The sequence below is a fragment of the Haliotis rufescens genome, unplaced genomic scaffold, assembly GCF_023055435.1.
Source record: "Haliotis rufescens isolate VD_foot unplaced genomic scaffold, xgHalRufe1.0.p SCAF_2, whole genome shotgun sequence".
Taxonomy (NCBI): Eukaryota; Metazoa; Mollusca; class Gastropoda; order Lepetellida; family Haliotidae; genus Haliotis; species Haliotis rufescens.
Window position 1 is genome coordinate 32416879 of NW_025963890.1, and position 25829 is coordinate 32442707.

At 42.5% G+C, this 25829-nt stretch overlaps 1 protein-coding gene across 1 annotated transcript in view; it reads left to right on the forward strand.

Annotated features, from left to right (window-relative positions):
* LOC124125522 (ribonucleoprotein PTB-binding 1-like) overlaps positions 1–25829 on the forward strand; it is a 65195-nt gene continuing 39366 nt past the window's right edge. The window contains exons 1-6 of the mRNA XM_046488848.2: positions 1–305; positions 3072–3138; positions 16136–16357; positions 22744–22994; positions 24166–24348; positions 24862–24976. Coding sequence (XP_046344804.1) covers positions 60–305; positions 3072–3138; positions 16136–16357; positions 22744–22994; positions 24166–24348; positions 24862–24976 — 1084 coding nt within the window. The 5' untranslated portion in view covers positions 1–59. The remainder of the gene's footprint in view (positions 306–3071; positions 3139–16135; positions 16358–22743; positions 22995–24165; positions 24349–24861; positions 24977–25829) is intronic.

The window sequence follows — 25829 nt, forward strand, 5'->3', positions numbered from 1 at the left end:
TTGAATAATTTACTTCCGGAAAAAACCGCACGCATGCCGGGAACTTCCGCACGTTCAAAATGGCTGCCACCTTGGGAGAAAGCAATGCGTCCCAAGATAATGGTGGTTCTGCTCAGATGTGCAATACAAATATCCCTCAGACAGGCGGGGTAATGTCTTGCACAACGGCTGATGAACCAGATGCAGCTGTTCAACAACCAGAACATAATGACAACTTACGAGGTCTTTTCAAATATGCTCAAACGGAATTCAACAAGGAAAGAAAGATCTTGATTAAGAACGTGCCGACTGAGACAAGTACACAGGTTTGTGAATGACAGTTGCCAAACTACTCAATATTTAGATGTTATATTATTTTCAAATATTAACAAGAAATGGTAAACCTAAACTTAAATATCGAGAGCAGTATGTTGCGGCACATTATGTAAGATTATAAACATTACCGTTTATAGTCTGACTCTATAAATTAATATCATGATGTCGCTGGCTCTTGTTAAAGCGTTATCAACAGTACCTACTGACGGCTGTTTATTATGGAAACCTAAGCACGATATTTCATTGCTTGATCGAATACAGGACTCGTTGTGGAATGTCACGACGACTCATCACCTCATGAGTAAACATTATGGTATGACTCCATATCATCGCAGACTCGGTAAATCTTGTAATACACAACCCCAGTCGCTTGTTTACTTATGCAAAACTAAGCACATATTTCATTGCATTATCAAATACAGGACTCATTTCGTTATGTCACGGCTACTCGTAAGTATACACGTTACCTTTTTATAATAGTTTCTGGAATGTCTTTGAAGTGGAGTTACTTCAACCTCCTTTCGAAATCGTTTAGAAAAGAATCCATTTGTTTGGACAATGTCCCTTGACCGAACCCAGGTCGAATGCATACTGATTATGCATAATCCAAGACAGGAAGTTATGTAAACCTCACAATCCACACTAATCGAACCACAAAATAGCCATGCCACCATAATATTGAGTTGCCCGTCCTTGAGTCGCTAATGACAGGTACTTTGTTTACCGAATTCAGTAAAGAATCAGCATCAATTAAACCTAATTGATGTGTCATAAAAGTTGAACAAAGGACAGAAACATTTTTCGTAAGGCACATATTATAGTAAGTATTCGTCATTATGATCCATTATTAATTCACTACAGCGATAATATAGCGTACCATGCTTACTTGTTCATTAATGTTTAAATTGGCAGTACCCCTATCTCCATTAGTAATTTGTTAGAAAAGTATAATAATTGTGCTTAATTCAAAACAGGAAGTGATGTAAAGCAAATATTCCACACATATCAAACCACAAAATAGCAAACCACAAAATAGCGATGCCTCGATAATATAGTTTCCCCACCCTAAGTGCTCTATGTTAGTATTTAATGTAAAGCTAAACATTACAACCTCTTGCTTGAAGGTCCGGTTTTCAGTGCAATGCAAGCCATCTCTGCAAAGAAATAACATTAGTTATTCCCATGATAACATAACTTGGCAAATTTTCATTCCAATTTTGGAATTTTTGTTGACATATTTTATACTTCAGACTTGAGGCTGGATATCGGCCTTTGAGCAGATCTAGATAAATCCCTGAAAAAGTATTAATCCAAACGTGTAAGAGTATTTGTTTGACACTCTGAACTCATGAATGTAATTTCTTACAAGAATGGAAATGTCATTTGTATGTAACAAGCAGTCTACAATTTGAGTTAGATTTAATGATTCTAACAGCCAATCTTTTTTGCAACCCATTGGACTTTGAATAAGATAAAATAATAGAAGCTTTGATGTTTGTCGAGTTAGCAAATGTCTTTTATAACTTCTTTGAACTTTATAATGTTTATGGATAATAGATGTTTTTAAACTGTTTATGTAGATATATTCCTTCCCAAACCTTCTCCATGTCAGAAACTGACATAAATAAACATCAATCAAACCTGAAAGTGTATTTATTGTGTGATTTAGAGGCACGTACAATCAGCAAGGCTGACAGTAGGTACGAAGTGTAGGTCTCTGGGCAGTTAAATCGGAATAATGATGGTTCAAGCGGAACATTTGATATAAAAAACAAGAGGAGCCATTTCAGTTTATGGCATCACTATTTTCATTCAACACCGTTGTCTTAAACACTGTTGCAAACACATATATTTTTCTTTGTCCCAGAGTATTATTTTTCCTTCTACTCACTGTAGATATTTGTTCCAAATTAATCTTTAAGTGTCACCAGATTAAAACTTTATTAGTCAGGTGAGCTTCAGAGCTTTGATGCCCATTTTTTATATACAAGGGTGGCAGAAAAGTTATTAGCCAGACAGCGATGAATGTATAATACACTCTTAATTTATTAACTTATAGAGTACAATACGTTCCGTTTCTGCAGGTTTGAAAGTGACTAGGTATTTTCTGTTAATAAAAAATGGACAACATTGGCCACCATGCTGTTATTAAGTATCTATAGTCTGGAAGGTAATTTAAGGTACAGACGTTTACTACAATATCCAAAAAACTATCGGACCTTCTCCAGTCAAAGTTGGTATGAGATTATTAAGCAGTCATACATGACTGGATATTACATTTAAAGACAATCGGTGCATGAATAAAAAATCTGTCTATTTAGCTATCACTATATTTCATCAACAACCAGACCTGTTCGTCATGGGTGGAATGAGCATTCATTGAAACAGCCATCTGCATAATGCTACCCCTGCGTCACAGGGCCATAGGACACAGTTGAACCAATCAACTCAAGTCGAAAAGGTGCATGGGAATCACGCACGCACGAATACAGAGTTCGCGTTGGGCGTCTCAACGTGGGTTAGGGGTATGTGTCCACTATGGATGACGACGTCAGTGGCGGGTCGTCTATAAGCGTCAGCTTGTACCTGTGTCGGATGATGTTGGTGACGTATGGGTCCCCCAGGATCTCCCAATTCTGCCAGAAGTGAGTCAGTCTCCCACAAATGTTTCACATGTATACTTTGTGCCTTATGGTATGAATGACTGTTTCCATGTGATAAACATACTGTATACAGTGTGTGTTTTATATTTTCAGGATATAGAGGAGTTTTTGAAAGACTTTGAAGTTAAAGAAACTATTTACTGTTGCCAGTCTCAGCAGGGTAAGAAATGTCTTGTTTTGTCCTAGTTGTTCAAATATACACATGCACAAAAGTTAAGCGAAACCCACCGTATTGGAGAGCTGTTACTTTTGGCACTTAATGATGACTATTATAACGAGATGTACGATTGTTATAAGCTGTATATGTAAACCTCATGTGATGCAAAAGTTGTCCCAAAGCAAGTTTATCTTGTGTCCCAAACGAATATGAGCAGAATGGAATTTTACCGAAGACCAGAAATTGAAGGATTAGAAAACATTGAAATTTGTTTTTTATCATGTTACTATCATGATATCAGCAGACCATATCAGGTGTCAGTGTGACACCCTTGGGAGTGCAGAGTCTATTGCAAGACAGAAATGTCAGTAACGTGTGTATGATCCACGGACATTGACCACAGCTTCAACCCTACGCCTCATAGCTTCTTGACGCAAATAAGCCAAAACTGCCCGAGATCTGTGTGGTCTAGCATTGTCGTCCATGTAAACAGGTCTTGTCTGAAGAGGATTGTTGTCAAAATGAGGGACTACCACTGGACGAAGAACGGCATCATGGTATTGTTGGCCATTCAGGTTTCCACGAATTGTCACCAGTGGAAGTTTTCAGCCGAAGGAAACACAACCCCATATCATGACAGACCCCCCGCCACATGCTAAGGTCTTCTGGATGTTCCTTGGTGCAAAACGTGTGTTACGTTGCCTCCAAACCATCAACAGTTCGTAGCAGCATTCGACACTCGTCAGACCAATGGATCCTTCTCCAGTTGGCCAAGTTCCATCGACTACGGGCACAACACCATATCAGACGATTCCGCATGTGCCTCTCAGTTAGTTGAGGATGTTTCACTGGTCTTCTGGCGTTATAACCAGCCGCTCCGAGGCGACGCCTTATGGTCATTGTGGAGAGTCTCTGATGGGTAATCCACTGCAGTCTTAAATCTGTTGAAGTGGCAAATTGATTTCGTCTGACTATCCTGAAAAGACGTCTATCCTCTCTATTAGAGGTCTTTCTTGGCCTACCAGACCTATGCCTGTCATTGACATCATTGGTTTGACCATGTTTGACAATCAAACAAGTGAAAACACTGTGATGACGACCCATTTGTCTTGCAATGGCCCTGCATGACATGCCAGCATTTTTCATGCCTATCACTTGCCATCTTTCAGCGTTCGTTATCTTTCTCCTCACCATGGCTGATTTTCGACCTCTATTGGAAGGGGAATCTCACACAGGAGCAAAATGCAACCACATGTTTGAAACTTGAATTTCACTTTTATAGGGTAGGGAAACTGCAGCAACACTTAAAGCACGCTTTCCTTGTGGTATCTGGACAAATTTGGGTTCATAAAACTATGGAAGCCTAATTCAGTCATACATCATCATATTTCGTATTTCTGATTCCCACACGTGAAATCAAGAGACTATGAATATGGTGGCGCTTAACTTTTGTGCATGTGTATATTTTACCATAATGGACACTGTAAATGTTGCACTAAACCTATCTGATGAATGTTGCAAATGAGATGAATGTTAAAGTACCGGTGTTATAGCTACTGCTTTATGTGTTAGCATGTTATATACTCTGCTGGTCTCATTAACAATCTCATTGTTGTCAACTATAGCGGAACATACCAAGTATTGAATATAAAACAAGAAATTTTAGCACCAAATTCATTTCATCACCAATCGTCATGGACATAAAAGTATAAAACTAAGGAAAATTGTAATCAACTACAGTAGTATAGGTAAGGGGGGAAATAGCATGAGACCGTTACACCCATGATGGGGCCAGATTTATACCCCATCACTGCTACTACAAGAGGGGAATTTTACTTATCCTGCATTACTCCTTAATGCATATCACTGCTTGTTCTTGACAGAGAAAAGAGCTGTTTGAGGGTCTTTGCTTGAAGAAGTTGCTCCAACTAGCTGGGAGGCCAAACCTATCACGCAGCTCCCACGTGACCAAAGGAAGTGACGTCACAGATCCTCACATTACTCTTGTCACTTGATTAGAGAAGACCTGTTTTTTGCTGTAACATAAACTGATTCATACCCTCACGTGCTATCTGAGTTAATGATTTTTGTCTTTGTGTTGTGCCTATGGTTTGTATTTTGTACATTCTGTGTTTGATAAACATGCGCATAATGTTATTAGACACTTATTGGCGTTTTCTCAAAAGAAAACATAAGGCCAGGTGTCTTGTTGCTCCAAGTAGCCATCTTGAATATTTTTGCATAGCCAGCAGTTAGTGAACTGGTTTGCGTTCTATATTCTTTTACTTGGTACCCCACGTTGTTTTTTTTGTTGTATGTTGTCTTATGTTTGTCGTAATATTTGTTTCATAAACCCACACAGTGGGATAAACAAATGATAGCATACATAATCGGGTGGGGATGCATTGTGATTTTACACTGCTTCGTTACAGATATCATGCCCTCCTGCTCAAAGTGCCGGCGTAATATGTTGGCGTGGGATCCCTACCCCCTGTGCCTTAATTGTACATCTCAATGCCTCCAGGGTCACCGTTGTAACAGCTTTCAGACAGTCCTTCATGTGTGAAAAACGCAGAACACAGCAGAACACAGCAGGCCAGGAAACACCAGCGCACGATGTCAGACCAAACTGAGGTTTCCCCTTCCAGATCGGCCATCTCGGATGACCACCCCCCAACCTCAACTGCTACCTTGATGTCCGACCCCACGGTTGTAGTCTCTACCCAGAGCACTTTGACAACCACGACAGCGTCTATCTTTATGGCGGCGACCATCTTGACGCCCGGCGTGGCGCTCACGTACCAGACGGCGCCTATACTGTCCGGACAGACGCTCGGTCTCCCACAGGCGCCTACGGCACAGACGCCCACGATAGACACCTCCCTCCTCCAGTACATTCAGTACTTACAGGCCAGACAGCCATCGACGCCAGCGCCTTTACAGACGCCTCCACAAGCGGCTCCCATAGCGCCTCTGCAGACGCCTCCTCAAGCGTCCCTTCAGATGGCGCCTATCTGCACAGCGCCCTTACAGACGCCTGCGCCTTTGCCTCCGCCGCGTCGGCTGACCTTACAAATCCGACTCCTCGGAGGGCACCTTGATCCCTTGCTATGACGACACCCCTATGGACAGCGAATCCCACCTGGGCTCTGACCAAGTTGCAGACTGGCTGGCAGACAGATTGGAGGCTATCGCTCCCCTGCCTGACCTAGAGGTCGATAGCAAGACGGCCATCCGTACGGACCCCACCTCGATCCCTTCTGACACACTGATCAGAGACATGATCTCAGCTTTGGATGAGGACTTCAGTAAGCTGTCACTGACTCCGTCCTTCAGGGCCTCACGTTATAGACGAGATGACTTCTAGTCCACTCCCTTCAAGTTGCGGACCACGCTCACTCCTTAGATGAGGACATGCATTGCATGACAGGATGGAACCGCTCCACCTCAGTCCGATTCTTCGAAAGCAAACTCGCCTTCGTGGAGACCGAGATTCGACACACACTAACCTCTCTCACTGATGGCCTCGTCCTCCAGGGCTATACTGCAGGACTTATCCGAGGACAACCCCCATAGGATTGACCATCAAACTACCGTGGTATCCAACCTCCAACGTCAAGTGGAACAGAGATGTTCCCACATTCGCGCTGCTCTGATCGAACTCACTACCACTAGACGCCTTGGTACCTTGCCTTGTCCAGTTGGGACCCAGAGTTCAAGAGAGACCTTTTGCATCAATGTTGGTCCGGCTCTGACCTTTTTAATGGACAGATATCTCAGCCTTCGCCCGTGATGAGACGGCTCTCAAGGCCCTGGCCAGGGTGTCACAGCCAGCCTTTGCTAAGGCGTCCCAGTTGGGCTGGACTCTCGGGCTGGGCTCCACCTCAACCTCTCAAGGCAAGGGGAAAGGAAAGTCCTCAGGCACATACCAGTCCTGTCACGGCTACCCCAGTGAACCACCGGACAGGCACGATTGGGACCTCCCATCCCTAGCGCCCAAGTTGTCAACACCCCAGTAGGTGGGAGACTGACTCACTTCTGGCAGAATTGGGAGATCCTGGGGGACCCATACGTCACCAACATCATCCGACACAGGTACAAGCTGACGCTTATAGACGACCCGCCACTGACGTCGTCATCCATAGTGGACACATACCCAACAGCAGCTACTGAGCTGAAGCATCAGGGTGCTGCTAGACAAGATAGTCTTAGAGGTGGTACACGCCCCAGCCATAACATCGGGCTTCTATTCACCTGTCTTCCTGGTCCCCAAGAAGGACTCGGACAAACACAGGATGATCCACAACCTCGCTGCTTTCAACAAACGCTACCTGGCGCGTCCACCTTATTTTGGGATGACCACGTTCAGGCTACTGCGATCCCAGATCCAGGCACAGGAGGCGCTCATCAGCCTGGATATCGAGGATGCCTACCTACATGTCCCTATTCATCCCGACGACCGGAAATTCCTCCGCTTCATCTTCATGGGAGTAAATTTTCAATGGGCTGTCCTACCATTTGGAATTTCTTCGTCCCCTTGGCTATTCAGACAGCTTACCAAGCCAATAGCCTCGTACCTCCATCATCAGGACATCCAGTTCGAAGTGTACATAGACGACTGCCTCCTGGACCATCTGGACCCGGTCACTGTACTCCACCACAGGGACTTCACCCTTTGGCTCCTACACCAGTTGGGGCTTTCGCTCTTGTTGAGACCACGGTCTGTCTCCCCAACATAGACCTATTTGCCACAAGCCAGAACTACCAGATCCCGACCTAGATATCTCCTGTGCCGGAGCCACTGGCTTGGGCAGTCGACGCTTCAACGTCCCCTGGGAAGGAATAAAGGCGTACGCTTATCCGCCACCTGTACTCCTTCCCAAAGTCGTCCAGAAGATTAGATCGACACGGAACCTCGATCTGACTTTAGTCGCGCCCTGGTGGCCAGCGAGGGCTTCGTTCGTCGACCTCAGAGAGCTGTCCGACGTCAACCCACTGCCACTCCCATATTGGCCAAATCTGCTGATCCACCCTCACAGCAGACAGCCACACCCAGGACCAGACAGGTTATGTTTTTACGTCTAGTCCATTTACAGAGAGCATTGAATGCCAAGGGCTACTCGGCCAGAGCGGCTAAGGCATCACAATGGAACATCGCCCAACCACCAGGAGCCTCTATGATGACAAGTGGCAATCCTTCAAGAGCTTTTGCAGGAGTAAGCACCAAGACCCCGCATCTGCCTCGCCTCAATTCCTGGCCGATGTTATGCTCCATCTGCAACACAAGCGTAAGCTCAGGGGCAGTACCATCATGACCTACCTTGTGGTGCTCAACTCCGTCCTGGCAGTTCCGAAAGATCGACACATGATGAAAATCCCGGAACTCCAGGCACTGCTCCGCTCCGCTCATTCAGACTGGAAGACCAAAAGGTGAAGTTCCATCCCCCAGCCTGGGACTTGAACATCATTCTCAGGGAGAATTCCCTTGCTGAGAGACGCGCCTTTCGAGCCACTCGAAACGTCGTCATTCTACAATCTGACGAAAAAGACGGTCTTTTCTTCCACAGCAGCCCGTGTCAGTGAGCTGCACGCCCTAGACGTCACACGGGTCCGCTTTGAGCAGGGAGCACACCATGCTGTGCATCTGGGCCTGTGCTGGGACTTCATTGCAAAGAATCAACTCCCAGGCAAGCCAGATAGATCGTTCCTCATCCCTCCCCTGTCATCGATTGTGGGTGCGTAAGACGAACTAGAGCTCCGTCTATGTCCGGTTAGAGCGCTTCGTTGCTACATCCTACGATCCAAGGAACGTCGTAGACAACGACGACGCGTCTTCGTACCAGTATCTGCGACCTCACGAGCGGAAGTCGGCCGCAACATGATCGCCCTCTGGCTACAAGACATCATCCTCCAGGCCTACGAGGCTGCGGGATATTGCCGCACTACTAGTCTGGAAGGTAGTACGAGAAACTTGTAAACATTGTGTGCACAAGTCTTTCTACCACGTTTGTCCTCATCCTTTTCAAATATTCGGCCCATACTAGAAAGAATACGTCGTAGCTCTTTTGTTGCCCAGACGCTTTCTCTTGGTAGGGATGCTCTTGGCATTTTTATATATCCTATTTTACCTAAAATGTTTAATTGGCAGTACACCTATTTGGGGGCATTCATCTTAGTTTAATGTCATGTCGGTCGTAGAATAGCATAATCATTTTAATGGAAGAGAGAAAAAATTCCTCTCTTGTAGTAGCAGTATTCGGGTATAAATCTGGCCCCATCATGGGTGTAATGGTCTCATGATATTTCCCCCCTTACCTATACTACTACTAAATACTTTGCAAGTCCATGTACATGTGACCAGTGTTTGTTCTAAGTAAAATCAAGTCTAATATGTTTATCAAGTTATGTCATTCATTAAGTGTATTATATCATAAGAAATGAGTGCCTCATTTAGAATGTCCATTATATAATACTGGACTAATGGCTCAGATCTACTATCTATGAATATTTATCACCAGTTTTTTAAAAATGGATTATCTTCCTTCTCAGGAACTGCTTTACTGAATACGGTGATACTTTACATGAAGGTTTTTAACACAGCATGTTCTTTAAGTTTCACTGCATAGAACATTCAGTTCGCTTTGAATGTACCTGGTGAGCAACAGTATTTTGTATTTAGTCCTGGAAAAGAAATTAAGCTGAAGCTCTTTTGCCTCTTTTATGTAAACAACAGTGATCGTTGTTAAGTGCATGAATGCATGTCATTTTGTCATGGAATTTAATAATTGTTGTCTCAGTTGTCTCCGGAAAAAATAACTTTTGCAACTGAAATAGTTTTTATCAAGCCTCTTTTGTCTTTAACTGAGTTGTTAGTTAGACAGCACTTGGCTATGATTGAACCATATGATTTACCTTGATGAAAAATATATTGTGACAGTGAGATTGAAACCCGCTAAACTAGCACAGAAGGCTGTCTGATGCAGAAGCCAGGGCAACAACATGTAAGAAATTATATAGAATTAACAATGACATATTTCCTGACATCAACAGTAATAGTTAATCTGTTTACTAATGGGGATATTTGTGATTTATTCAGTACGTTCTCCTAAACATTGAACGTATGTGTGATTTGGTAGCTTTTCATTAAAATTACTCTTTTCTTGATAGTGCTATGTTTACTGATATCAGGCCCATCAACATGGGCAAGTACTATTTTGTTGATTGGTAAAAGTGTTAGACTATTTCTTACATGAATTGTATACTTGCCGTGGGATATTTTTACAATCTGCGACGCAGATGCACATGTGAAAAGCTGAAGGAACACTTTTCATGTGCAGCATCAAGCAGTGGCGTCCTACACAGTGTTCTCAAGTTGGCTGACAAAAATACGTGTTCAATTTGTGTTAGTACCCACTGCTTTATTTAATGGATCATGTTAAATGTGAAACCCTAGTATGGAGTATTTTAGTATCTCATGAAGATAACATATAACTCTGAATGTGATTACAAACACTACACACCACACTACACAGCACTCGCCAGAATTAGTTTCGTTGCTTGGAATGAATAGAGGAAAATAAACACAAAGTGAACTAACACTTTTAAAAATGTTTTTCTTGTTCAGGTGGCTCCTAAATTATCCTAATATCTCCTTTGGAACAAGAACCCTGATAAGACTAACACATGTGCTCCTTTTTTTTGTTCCCCTCACCACTATATGTGAGATAATGCTGTCATCATACTCACTGATACATTTGTTCCCCTCACCACTATATGTGAGATAATGCTGTTGTCAAAGTCACTGATACATTTGTTCCCCTCACCACTATATGTGAGATAATGCTGTTGTCATACTCACTGATACATTTGTTCCCCTCACCACTATATGTGAGATAATGCTGTTGTCAAAGTCACTGATACATTTGTTCCCCTCACCACTAGATGTAAGATAATGCTGTCATCATACTCACTGATACATTTGTTCCCCTCACCACTATATGTGAGATAATGCTGTCATCATACTCACTGATACATTTGTTCCCCTCACCACTATATGTGAGATAATGCTGTCGTCATACTCACTGATACATTTGTTCCCCTCACCACTATATGTGAGATAATGCTTTCGTCATACTCACTGATACATTTGTTCCCCTCACCACTATATGTGAGATAATGCTGTTGTCATACTCACTGATACATTTGTTCCCCTCACCACTATATGGGAGATAATGCTGTTGTCATACTCACTAATGCATTTGTTCCCCTCACCACTAGATGTGAGATAATGCTGTCGTCATACTCACTGATACATTTGTTCCCCTCACCACTATATGTGAGATAATGCTGTCGTCATACTCACTGATACATTTGTTCCCCTCACCGCTATATGTGAGCTAATGCTTTCGTCATACTCACTGATACATTTGTTCCCCTCACCACTAGATGTGAGATAATGCTGTCGTCATACTCACTGATACATTTGTTCCCCTTACCACTAGATGTGAGATAATGCTGTTGTCAAAATCACTGATACATTTGTTCCCCTCACCACTATATGTGAGATAATGCTTTCGTCATACTCACTGATACATTTGTTCCCCTCACCACTATATGTGAGATAATGCTATTGTCATACTCACTGATACATTTGTTCCCCTCACCACTATATGTGAGATAATGCTGTTGTCATACTCACTGATACATTTGTTTCCCTCACCACTATATGTGAGCTAATGCTTTCGTCATACTCACTGATACATTTGTTCCCCTCACCACTATATTTGAGCTAATGCTGTTGTCATACTCACTGATACATTTGTTCCCCTCACCACGATATGTGAGATAATGCTGTTGTCATACTCACTGATACATTTGTTCCCCTCACCACTATATTTGAGCTAATGCTGTTGTCATACTCACTGATACATTTGTTCCCCTCACCACTATATGTGAGATAATGCTGTTGTCATACTCACTGATACATTTGTTCCCCTCACCACTAGATGTAAGATAATGCTGTCGTCATACTCACTGATACATTTGTTCCCCTTACCACTAGATGTGAGATAATGCTGTTGTCAAAATCACTGATACATTTGTTCCCCTCACCACTATATGTGAGATAATGCTTTCGTCATACTCACTGATACATTTGTTCCCCTCACCACTATATGTGAGATAATGCTATTGTCATACTCACTGATACATTTGTTCCCCTCACCACTATATGTGAGATAATGCTGTTGTCATACTCACTGATACATTTGTTTCCCTCACCACTATATGTGAGCTAATGCTTTCGTCATACTCACTGATACATTTGTTCCCCTCACCACTATATTTGAGCTAATGCTGTTGTCATACTCACTGATACATTTGTTCCCCTCACCACGATATGTGAGATAATGCTGTTGTCATACTCACTGATACATTTGTTCCCCTCACCACTATATTTGAGCTAATGCTGTTGTCATACTCACTGATACATTTGTTCCCCTCACCACTATATGTGAGATAATGCTGTTGTCATACTCACTGATACATTTGTTCCCCTCACCACTATATGTGAGATAATGCTGTTGTCATACTCACCGATACATTTGTTTCCCTCACCGCTATATGTGAGCTAATGCTTTCGTCATACTCACTGATACATTTGTTCCCCTCACCACTATATGGGAGATAATGCTGTCGTCATACTCACTGATACATTTGTTCCCCTCACCACTATATGGGAGATAATGCTGTTGTCATACTCACTGATACATTTGTTCCCCTCACCACTATATGGGAGATAAGGCTGTCGTCATACTCACTGATACATTTGTTTCCCTCACCACTATATGTGAGATAATGCTTTTGTCATACTCACTGATACATTTGTTTCCCTCACCACTATATGTGAGATAATGCTGTTGTCATACTCACTGATACATTTGTTCCCCTCACCACTATATTTGAGCTAATGCTGTTGTCATACTCACTGATACATTTGTTCCCCTCACCACTATATGTGAGATAATGCTGTTGTCATACTCACTGATACATTTGTTCCCCTCACCACTAGATGTAAGATAATGCTGTCGTCATACTCACTGATACATTTGTTCCCCTTACCACTAGATGTGAGATAATGCTGTTGTCAAAATCACTGATACATTTGTTCCCCTCACCACTATATGTGAGATAATGCTTTCGTCATACTCACTGATACATTTGTTCCCCTCACCACTATATGTGAGATAATGCTATTGTCATACTCACTGATACATTTGTTCCCCTCACCACTATATGTGAGATAATGCTGTTGTCATACTCACTGATACATTTGTTTCCCTCACCACTATATGTGAGCTAATGCTTTCGTCATACTCACTGATACATTTGTTCCCCTCACCACTATATTTGAGCTAATGCTGTTGTCATACTCACTGATACATTTGTTCCCCTCACCACTATATGGGAGATAAGGCTGTCGTCATACTCACTGATACATTTGTTTCCCTCACCACTATATGTGAGATAATGCTTTTGTCATACTCACTGATACATTTGTTTCCCTCACCACTATATGTGAGATAATGCTGTTGTCATACTCACTGATACATTTGTTCCCCTCACCACTATATTTGAGCTAATGCTGTTGTCATACTCACTGATACATTTGTTCCCCTCACCACTATATGTGAGATAATGCTGTTGTCATACTCACTGATACATTTGTTCCCCTCACCACTAGATGTAAGATAATGCTGTCGTCATACTCACTGATACATTTGTTCCCCTTACCACTAGATGTGAGATAATGCTGTTGTCAAAATCACTGATACATTTGTTCCCCTCACCACTATATGTGAGATAATGCTTTCGTCATACTCACTGATACATTTGTTCCCCTCACCACTATATGTGAGATAATGCTATTGTCATACTCACTGATACATTTGTTCCCCTCACCACTATATGTGAGATAATGCTGTTGTCATACTCACTGATACATTTGTTTCCCTCACCACTATATGTGAGCTAATGCTTTCGTCATACTCACTGATACATTTGTTCCCCTCACCACTATATTTGAGCTAATGCTGTTGTCATACTCACTGATACATTTGTTCCCCTCACCACGATATGTGAGATAATGCTGTTGTCATACTCACTGATACATTTGTTCCCCTCACCACTATATTTGAGCTAATGCTGTTGTCATACTCACTGATACATTTGTTCCCCTCACCACTATATGTGAGATAATGCTGTTGTCATACTCACTGATACATTTGTTCCCCTCACCACTATATGTGAGATAATGCTGTTGTCATACTCACTGATACATTTTTTTCCCTCACTGCTATATGTGAGCTAATGCTTTCGTCATACTCACTGATACATTTGTTCCCCTCACCACTATATGGGAGATAATGCTGTCGTCATACTCACTGATACATTTGTTCCCCTCACCACTATATGGGAGATAATGCTGTTGTCATACTCACTGATACATTTGTTCCCCTCACCACTATATGGGAGATAAGGCTGTCGTCATACTCACTGATACATTTGTTTCCCTCACCACTATATGTGAGATAATGCTGTTGTCATACTCACTGATACATTTGTTTCCCTCACCACTATATGTGAGATAATGCTGTTGTCATACTCACTGATACATTTGTTTCCCTCACCACTATATGTGAGATAATGCTGTTGTCATACTCACTGATACATTTGTTTCCCTCACCACTAGATGTGAGATAATGCTGTTGTCAAAATCACTGATACATTTGTTCCCCTCACCACTAGATGTGAGATAATGCTGTTGTCATACTTACTGATACATTTGTTCCCCTCACCACTAGATGTGAGATAATGCTGTTGTCATACTTACTGATACATTTGTTCCCCTCACCACTATATGTGAGATAATGCTGTTGTCATACTTACTGATACATTTGTTCCCCTCACCACTATATGTGAGATAATGCTGTCGTCATACTCACTGATACATTTGTTCCCCTCACCACTATATGTGAGATAATGCTGTCGTCATACTCACTGATACATTTGTTCCCCTCACCACTATATTTGAGCTAATGCTGTCGTCATACTCACTGATACATTTGTTCCCCTTACCACTATATGTGAGATAATGCTGTTGTCAAAATCACTGATTCATTTGTTCCCCTCACCACTATATGTGAGATAATGCTTTCGTCATACTCACTGATACATTTGTTCCCCTCACCACTATATGGGAGATAATGCTGTTATCATACTCACTGATACATTTGTTCCCCTCACCACTAGATGTGAGATAATGCTGTCGTCATACTCACTGATACATTTGTTCCCCTCACCACTATATGTGAGATAATGCTGTCGTCATACTCACTGATACATTTGTTCCCCTCACCACTATATGTGAGATAATGCTGTTGTCATACTCACTGATACATTTGTTCCCCTCACCGCTATATGTGAGCTAATGCTTTCGTCATACTCACTGATACATTTGTTCCCCTCACCGCTATATGTGAGCTAATGCTTTCGTCATACTCACTGATACATTTGTTCCCCTCACCACTAGATGTGAGATAATGCTTTCGTCATACTCACTGATACATTTGTTCCCCTTACCACTAGATGTGAGATAATGCTGTTGTCAAAATCACTGATACATTTGTTCCCCTCACCACTATATGTGAGATAATGCTTTCGTCATACTCACTGATACATTTGTTCCCCTCACCACTATATGTGAGATAATGCTATTGTCATACTCACTGATACATTTGTTCCCCTCACCACTATATGTGAGATAATGCTGTCGTCATACTCACTGATTCATTTGTTCCCCTCACCACTAGATGTGAGATAATGCTGTTGTCATACTCACTGATACATTTGTTCCCCTCACCACTATATGTGAGATAATGCTGTCGTCATACTCACTGATCCATTTGTTCCCTATTCTATGTTGTGTGTTGTGTACTTGTAGCTGAGGTGGTATTACAGCATGGGGAGGAAGCTGAGGCAGTGGTTGGTGCACTGGACAACGGTGAGCTGCTGGGGGTGGAGGTGTCAGTGTGTCTCTGCCCCAGTGACAGGCTGCTGGGGGTAGCACACCTCCCACAGGATTACACTGATGAGCAGTTCACACATCTAGTCTCAACTCATGGGAAAATACTCAAGGCTTTCTTGATGAGAAGTCAACTGTCAGGTCAGTTATCCGCATAATAAAGTTAATAAAATTATTCTGTACAGGAAACTGAAAGTCATCATGTGACCTGACCATTTATTTTTAGTGTAAATACTTCTTTAATGCAATTTTCACAAGAATCAATGAGGCAAAGTGATTGAAAAGTTTGAAAAATGTGCCTCTTGTTTATTTACCAATCATTTTGCCTTACATTGATATTGGGTTGTATATTCTGTGCTCAACACAATGGATTTTTATCCCCCCCCCCCCCTGGCATATAATGCGGGAGGATATAGCAATCAGCCAGTCTGTCTGTCCGTCCGTAATCATTTCCTTTTCCGGGGCAGAATTCCAAAACCAATCAGTGTATTTGATCGAAACTTTGCAAATCTATCAGGCACATACTGAAGTGGTACCTTTTGATATTTTGGGATTTTTCTAATTTTTATTTTTTTAAATTTTTATGGAATGAAGTTGGACTTAGACTCAATTGGGGATGGGGTTCGTTTCCGGGGCAGAATTCGAAAACCATTCAGTGTATTTGATCGATACTTGGCAAAGCTATCAGGCACATACTGAAGTGGTGCCTTTTGATTTTTTGGGATTTTTCTAATTTTGATTTTTTTTTTCAATTTTTATGGAATGAAGCTGGGCATAGACTCAATTGGGGATGGGGTTCGTTTAAGGGCCAGAATTAGAAAACCATTCAGTGGGTAAACAATGTATGCTTCTTAAAGAACATTCAACTGTTGACTTATTACATACAGAATTGCACATTTACTAGTGGTTACTTTACAGACAGCTGCCGGGGGGATATGTCATCTTTCTGATGACTCTTGTATGAAGATCGTTGTTAAAAATTCACTGACAAATGTAAAGATCGTTGCAGGCAGTTAGCAGGAACAACACTTGATGTTCTTGGCAAAAACTCAGACTGCAAGGATACTATAAGTTGTGGCTATATCACCTATTTTGTTTTCACTAAAATAATATTCCAATAAGAGCCCCCTATTTCTAATTTTGAGAGCGCCCTGGGCGCTTATTACGTCGAATATGGTAAACATATTGAAAACAGTGAGAAAATAACTTTTGCTGTGTCTTCCATTGACTCGTATGCAACGTTGCAGGGTTTCAAGTGATTTATTGTCCTGCTCAGAAATTCATGCGCAGCCTGTTTTCTTCCTTGTGGGGTGTAAGGGATTTATTGTGTTGCACAGAAATTTATTTCTCATCCAGGTGGGATACGTAATGTTTTAATCAAGGTGATGCGAACCAATCTGATCTCAATATTCTGAGATGGAGGTAAGATAAATAACCATGATAACATCACAATGAAGTATGCATGATACGTACTTGGGCCGATACATTGCTCAGTTGCCTTCAGCAAACCTCAACCTCAACATGCGAAACATGCCAAGTAAAATATTAACTCAGTGTCTTCATACAACTGCTAAATAAATGCATATAAATATTAGTGCATATCCAGGATTATGAATGGCCACTGGTCCAAAGACTTCTGAAAATGTGTCCAATTTAGTCCAAATTGACCTGCAGACCATTCAATATTTTAACTTATATTATCTCTGATTGCTGAATATTGTATTGATTCTTTTACTTACCCTGCATAACTCCTTAATGCATTTGCATTTGTTCCAACGGGTGCAGGCTAAAATGGCACCGATTTCTCTGGCGAAACAGCACCACATTTGGCGAAAACGGCTACAATGTGCACCTCTATTTTTAATTTTTAACGTTTTTTGTAGTAATATATATGGTTTATTTACATGGTATTTGATGTATTTACATGTTAATGGATGTATGTGATGTATTTACATGGTATTTCCTGTTTTCACAGATAAGTACATATGTTCATATATATATACAGTTCTTCCGTTTTCTTCTAATCGTCGGCATGTCCATCGTCTTCTTCATCGTGTTCACAATTTTGGCCCATGTACAATCGAACATTGTGAGGGTACTTGGCTCAGGGAGAGGTCTCCATATCGTGTAAATGACAGCTTATTGTAAATTACCGAGAACAATTACACCAATCAGTTATAACAACAATGTTAATACCTCAACTCGGACTTGAATTGCTGTCAACTGTGGCGCGGTGTTTCCCTTCATTGTAGGTGTCGTCCACCTGTATCACCAATGCCGGACAGGTTGTTGTCTTGTTCTCGATGCTGCAGCGCCAGAATGTTCTGGTATCTGGTTTTCTGCAAACACCAAATGAAAAAAAAATAGGACATACTTACTTACTTAGATTATTACTTTCAAATTAAATATTTACTTGTTACGGTCATCTTCGCACCATGTTAGGCTTATTATACCCCCGATTTACTTTTATATAGCGTTCCGTTCGTCCGTCCTTCCGTCTGAGCTTTTGTACGGCCCATAACTTTTTAACTATGCACCCTAGCTTCACCAAACTTTCTACACACATTAACCACAATGAGTACTTGTGCCTTTTGCTAGTTTGAAGATTCTGAAGTTTTTAATTTTTGCCGTTTCTATGGAAACATTAGAAACTTAAACTTTTAGGGTGGGTGTTTTATACCGCCCATAACTTTTTAACTATGCACCCTAGCTTCACCAAACTTTCTACACACATTAACCACAATGAGTACTTGTGCCTTTTGCTAGTTTGAAGATTCTGAAGTTTTTAATTTTTGCCGTTTCTATGGAAACATTAGAAACTTAAACTTTTAGGGTGGGTGTTTTATACCGCCCATATCTTTTTAACCATGCACCCTAGCTTCACCAAACTTTCTACACACATTAACCACAATGAGTACTTGTGCCTTTTGGTAGTTTGAAGATTCTGAACTTTTTAATTTCCCTGTTGTTTCTCTGTGATTGTTATTTGTGCTTACCATTTTTGTCTTCGTATCTCTCATATGATTCAGGCAATAGCATTTATATTTATCACCCAGGCGTATTGTTGTCCCAATTAGCCATTTTGAATTCACCTCGTGGTCACATATTTTCATGTCATGCACTCTGTATTCTCTGAATTGCTTGGTAATTCAATTTATTGTCGTTTCCTAGCGATATTATCGTTACTAAACTGGTGTCTTTTCGTGTTGTTTACGTACATTTGTTCTTCATAAACCCACATGGCTGGGATAAATGATTATAGCATACATAATCGGGTGGTAACGCATCTTGATTACACTCTGCTATCATTGCAGATACATGTCCCGTTGTAGCAAGTGTCATGGAAATAAGTCTGGGTGGAACCGTCATCTATCATGCCTGAATTGCACTATCATCTGCTCACGCACTTCTGGGCGTAAAGATTGTCTGCCACTCGCCCCTACAGCTTTCTCCAAATACCTACACAGCAAGCACTGAAACAGTAACTCCTTCAGAAAATGTCTGACTCAGCTGAGCCTACCACTGCTCGTTGACGCCCTCCTTCAAGGCGCCTTAATACAGGAAGGATGACTTCCCAGTCCACTCCTTGGATATTGTGGATTTGGCTCACACACTGGATGACAACCTACACTGCATGACAGGTTCCTACCAATCTACCTACTTCCACGCCCCAGACACATGGCAGGTCCCGCACTCCATTAACTAGAGCCATCTTGCAGGTCCTGTTGGAGGACAACCCTAACCTAATCGACCACCTGGCTACGGTCATGGTCAAAGAGGGACCTCATCTGCCAACTCTGGTCATCTACCTCCCTTTTCAACCGCCAAGTTTCAGCCACCCAAACTCGTGTCTCCTCAAGGATGTGACACCTTGTCCTTTTTGTTGCAGAAACTAAGGCAAAGTCAACTCCAGCTGCACCTACCAGCCATGCTGTGACCATTCCCATGGTGGGAGTGAGCAAGGCTCCCAGCCGTTCATGTCGTCGAGACTCCTCTAGGTGGGAGATAGAAAGCTATTGGCAGAACTGGGACATCCTGGGGGACCCATACGTCGTCAACATACTGCGCCGAGGGTAGCAACTCACTCTGAGAGATGACCCGCCTCTGATGCACCCATAGCAGACACATACCCCCTGCACAACAGCTGCTCTTTCACTCCAACGTCAACACACTACTGGCCAAAGAGGCCATAGAGATTGTACAGTCCCCAGCTCTAACATCAGGCTTCTACTTGCCGATATTCCTCATCACCAAGAAGAACTCAGACCAGTAACAAATGACCCACAACCTGGCTACTTTCAACAAGTGCTACCTGAAGCATCAACCATATTTTTGGATGTCCACACTCGGGCTGCTCAGGTCCAGGATCCAGGTCCACAACGCCTTGATCAGTCTAGATATCCAGGACACATAACCTACATGTTTCGATCCATCCCAATGACTGGAAGTTCCTCCGCTACTTCGAGGGAGTCCACTATCAATTGGAATTTCCTCGGCCCATGGCTATTTACACGTATCACCAAGCCGATGGCCACCTACCTCCATCTTAGGAGTGTTCAGATCGAGGACACGGCCAAGGTAATCCACTACAGGGACTTCACACAGTGGCTCCTCCATCAGTAGGGGTGGATCATCAATATCCAGAAGTCGGAGTGCACTTTCTTATACGATCTCCAGTTCATCGGAGGCCACTTTCAGACCGACTGAGACCACCTCTCTGTACCTAGTCCAACACCACCTACTCCCTGCTCTCCATCAATCCCGCTCTCTAAGCCAATGGCAGGCGCTCCTGGGTTTTCTGCACTGGACCTGACATCCAGAGGAAGGCTTCTGCTGTGCCATGTCCAAATGTTCTTTGCTTCTTATATCAGGTGACAGACCAGTTCATCTTCATCATCCTCCCGGACCACCTAAAGCCACATCTCCATTGGTGGACAGAGGATTCTAACGTCTTAGACGGCATCTCCTTGACAAAGCTCACGACCTCATAACACCTATTCTTCGTCGCCGCCTCACTCCATAACTGGGGAGCTCATCTGTAGGGTCAAGTCACCTCCAGGCTGTGGTCTGCCACATAACAACAATTGCATATCAACAACCTGGAACTGGAGGTGCTTATCCCGTCTCTATCTCTATGGAAACAGACGCTTCACCATATCCACAGTCACCGTCCCTGTCGTATGGTGACTCCGCAACCATGGGATGACTCACTACTCCTCCTCCTCCTCCCTGTTACAGCTGACATTCAGGCTCTTCCATCTGATCAATCAACTGGACCTACAGCTTCAGATCCTACACATCCCAGGTTGTTGCAACATCCTTTTGGACGCCCTCTCCAGACCAGACAGGGTAGCCCCCACAGAATGGAAACTCCATCTGGATGCCTTCGCTTTTGTCTGTCAACACCTTGGCAATCCCAACATTGACCTGTTTTGCCATCAGCCAGAACTTCCAGCTCTGGACCTTCATCTCTCCGGTGCCGGATCGACCCAGAACCTTGTTCTTACTTAGTGGCCAGCAAGAGGCTGGTTCATTGACCTCAGAGGAATGTCCTCCACCAATCCCCTCAAACTTCCAAACTGGACAAACCTGCTGATCTACCCCCGCAGCAGACAGGGGCATTTATGACCACAAGTGGCGCTCCTTCGAGAGTTTCTGCAAGGAGAAACACCAGGATCCTGCCTCTGCGTCACCCCAATTCTTGGCTGAATTTCTTCTGTTCCTGCACCACAAGCGTCATCTGAAGGGCAGCACCATCGCGACCTACCTTGTGGCCTTTAACTCCGTCTTGGCAGTTCCGGAAGATCAGAAAATGACTAAGATTCTGGAACTCCAAGCTCTGATATTCTGCTTTTGTCTGGAAGGCCAAATTCAGACCCCCGGCCTGGGATCTGAATGTGGTTCTAACTCTGCTTAGAGAAGCGCCCTTTGAGCCACTCCATGCCGGACAGCAATGTTGCCGATTAGTGGAATCTGTGGACAGTTTTGGAACATCACATCTGAAGGTATGCCCTCCTCCGTACCGTCCGATGCAGATGCTTTAAGGAGTAATGCAGGATAAGTTAAGAAATCTAGTTAAATCTAGATATTTTTTATATATTTGTAAACTTATCCTGCATTGCTTCATCTAAAGTGGCCCTCCTGTCGCAGAGCTGCCTCCCCACGATGTCTTCCAGATGTCACATGGGAGCTGTATGATAGGGTAAGCTTCTTCAGCAAGACCTCTCACAGCTAGTTTTTTCTGTCAAGAACAAACAGTAAATGCATTAAGTAGTAATGCAGGATAAGTATACAAATAAAAAAATATCTAGATTTTACTAGTATTGTCATCAATACAAACTAGGGCTACAGGGTCCCCTTCAACAAAGCGGTTGTAGCATACAACTGTGGCAAGTCTATGAAAACATATCGTAATTACGATAATCTAAGAGCTATGATCTCTATGGAACGGGACCCGGATACTTAACACTCTACTAAATTGAACATTTGATTGTATGAGTCTTTCTTTCACCTTTATTCGTTTACAGGTAATAGCAAGTCATATGGCTTTGTTGAGTATGAAGAGAGTGCAGAGCGAACCCGAGATATCATGGCTGAGTTGGACTGGTGTGAAGTGGCAGGAAGAAAGTTACATGTGGATCTGATGGAGGAGAATCTGCAAACATGGAGCAAGCTACAGTCCCGGTGTCTCCTCATTGACAACTTGCCATGGGACTTTGTGGATGTCTCAAAAATGCGTGAAATATTCAGCTGTGTCACTAGCCCTGTCTACTGTCAGGTAATCACTTTTGATGTTAAGCTGTGTCACTAGCCCTGTCTTCTGTCAGGTAATCACTGTTTGATGTTAAGCTGTGTTGATATATTAGATTGTTGTGTCTTAGTAGAAAGGGGGCACGGGTGGCCCAGTCGTCTAAGGTGCCGCGATTCGCTGTGCAGAGTTGCGTCCCTTGGGCACGCCAGAAACCTATGATTGTGGGTTCGAATCCCTGTTCTCCCCGATTATGTTTCTAGGTTTGTCAGCACCATACCCGTGCTCGTGGGTTTCACCGAAGTGGTAAACGTCTGAGACCTGCATCACTTCGGGCTTTCCTCCCACATTAAGCTGACACGCCGCCATATAACTGGAATACTGTTAAAAGCAGCGTTAAACCATACTCCCTCACTCACTTAGTAGAAACGTTACTAACTTGATTGCTACAAACTATTGGAAGAAACTATAAACGGCACTCGCACCAGCTCTGAAATCAGTTTGAAACATGGGTGATAACTCCTGCATGTGTGCTGCAGCTGATAGCTCCAACATATGTTTGAACTGATCCTACATGCATAATATTTGCAGTATTGTTGTTGTTTTTATCCCCCGCCGGTCCAGAATGGCCGAAGGGGGATTATGTCGTGGCGCAGTCCGTCTGTCCGTCCATCCGTCCGTCTGTCTGTCCGTCCGTCCGTCCCACAGAGGGTACTAAGCTTGTGAAATCAACTCCTCCTACAGTTTCCAGAGAATATCCCTGAAACTCTACACAGAAGATGTCGACATGTTGATGATACGCATATCGCAGTCCCGTTTCATTTCTACTAATTTTGACAGAGTTACTGCCCGTTTTACGGAGCTTCATGAAATCTACTCCTCCTCCAGTTTCCAGAGAATATCACAATATCTAACTATAACTATAACTATAGTTAGTTTCCTTGTATAAGGCTTTTGTGGGTGAGCTACATCCTTATGGCATTAGCATTCAGACTGGATTACTCCCAACAAAATTTTCTGCACGATTTGTTTCAAATGCATTGCCATCTACTGTTGTTATTTCATAAAATACAAAGAAAATATAAACTCGTTAAAAAAATTCATGGGGGGATGTTGTGCTCTCAGAGCCCTCGTTATGGGCTGTTGTTGGACGTTAGCTTTCCTCTATCATGTCTGAGTCCTAACTGTAAACTGTATTCAGATAGCTGTGAAAGAGGGGAAATCACTTGGCTTTGGAATCATTGAATTCCGTGAAGAAGGTGAAGCTGAGGCTACCTGGATTAAACTACAAGGTCATGTACTCAAGGATGCCCCTATTTCACTGTCCTTCTGTCTTCCCGGGCGTCCAGCTGTTGTCATTTACAACAGAATCATGTGGAAGATGGTATGTAGATCTAGCTAAGTATGGTTGCTCAAGTCAGTCACTGAGCAGCGGTGTATCTGCTTCTTTGTACTCTTTATGTTTCATAGGCATGAAGGTTTGACACAAATGATTCTTTATGTGAGGTGAGAGGCAGTGGAGAATTACATTCCAGTCAATCATTTCAAGGCTTTTCAAACATGATGCACCTATGTCAATTGCACAAATGTTTCATTTGAAAAAGTAACTGAAACTCACTATCTCAGCAAATCAAATTATTTATTAGTACCAGGTTATTAAAACTTTCAAGTATTGTGTCATGGGTAAAAGAAAAGACACCATTAGAACATGTTCCCTACAAATTCTTTTGCAAAATCCAAAATATATCGAATGTACACTAACGCTTATTCTCTGACGATACTGGATACAGCACTGCACTGAAGTGTTTTGTATAATTAATTCACTCCTATTGAAAAGTATGCAAATATGAATGTACTTTCATATGTAGATGTAAACTATGTGTACAAACTGCTCCAGGACAAGAAGTTTGAGCCCAGCAGCAAGAGCAGCCTACTACCAGACCCCCTGTTTGTGAGTCCTGCCTTGCTGAGCAGCCCGCTAGTGAAGGGACTTACCAACCAGTTCCCACAGTGTAAGTACACAGCAATGCCGGCTCTTCCTTGTTTTCAAGAGGATGTTCAGTGAATGTAAAACACTTGGTTGCCAAGCATGCAGACTATTTCTAATCATCTGGTCAGTAACTTCAATTCCAGTGCCCTGGTGCAAGTGAACAGCAGTTTGATTACTGTAAAACGTGAAATTAACGCGAGCGTGAATTAAATGCGAAAAATGCGATTGGTCTTTGTTCGCATTATTAAACATCGCGTTTATATCAACAATAAGACATTTTGGATAGCAGAAATACCAACGTAGACATACGCTGAAAACAAACAACTGTGTATTCCACATCAATGTTTATTGAGCAGAACTTGTAACAAGTATATAAAAAATGTCATTCAAACACTAATTACATCCTGTGAATTGTCACCGCTGGGGTCAAGACAAGCGTTCTACTCACTCATGTCATCACTGATCACACCTGCAAGTCCAGACAGACGCCACCCAACATGGTGTCTTTGCTCTTTGCGACTGCATCAAAGGCCGACACAAGACAGCGCACACGTATTGTTTTAGCTGAAGTACTCTCCTCAGCGCTAATAAGCGGTGCTATTTGGTGTGTGATTGGATTAATGTAAGGTTGGATTCAGGTGAGGATTCTCCTGTAAACCTGACAAAGGACATTTTGTTTAGATATAAATCCACTGATGCTTGAGGGGAGGGGCCTAACTAATGATGCTTGAGAATTCATGGCTGAACTAATGGGCATGGCCTCAGCCCTTCATAATCAACAATCTAAAAAACAACCAAAAATCCTAATACTTACCGACTCGCTCAGTGGACTACAAGCCCTCCAAAATAAAAACACCAAAAACCGCCCTGAACTA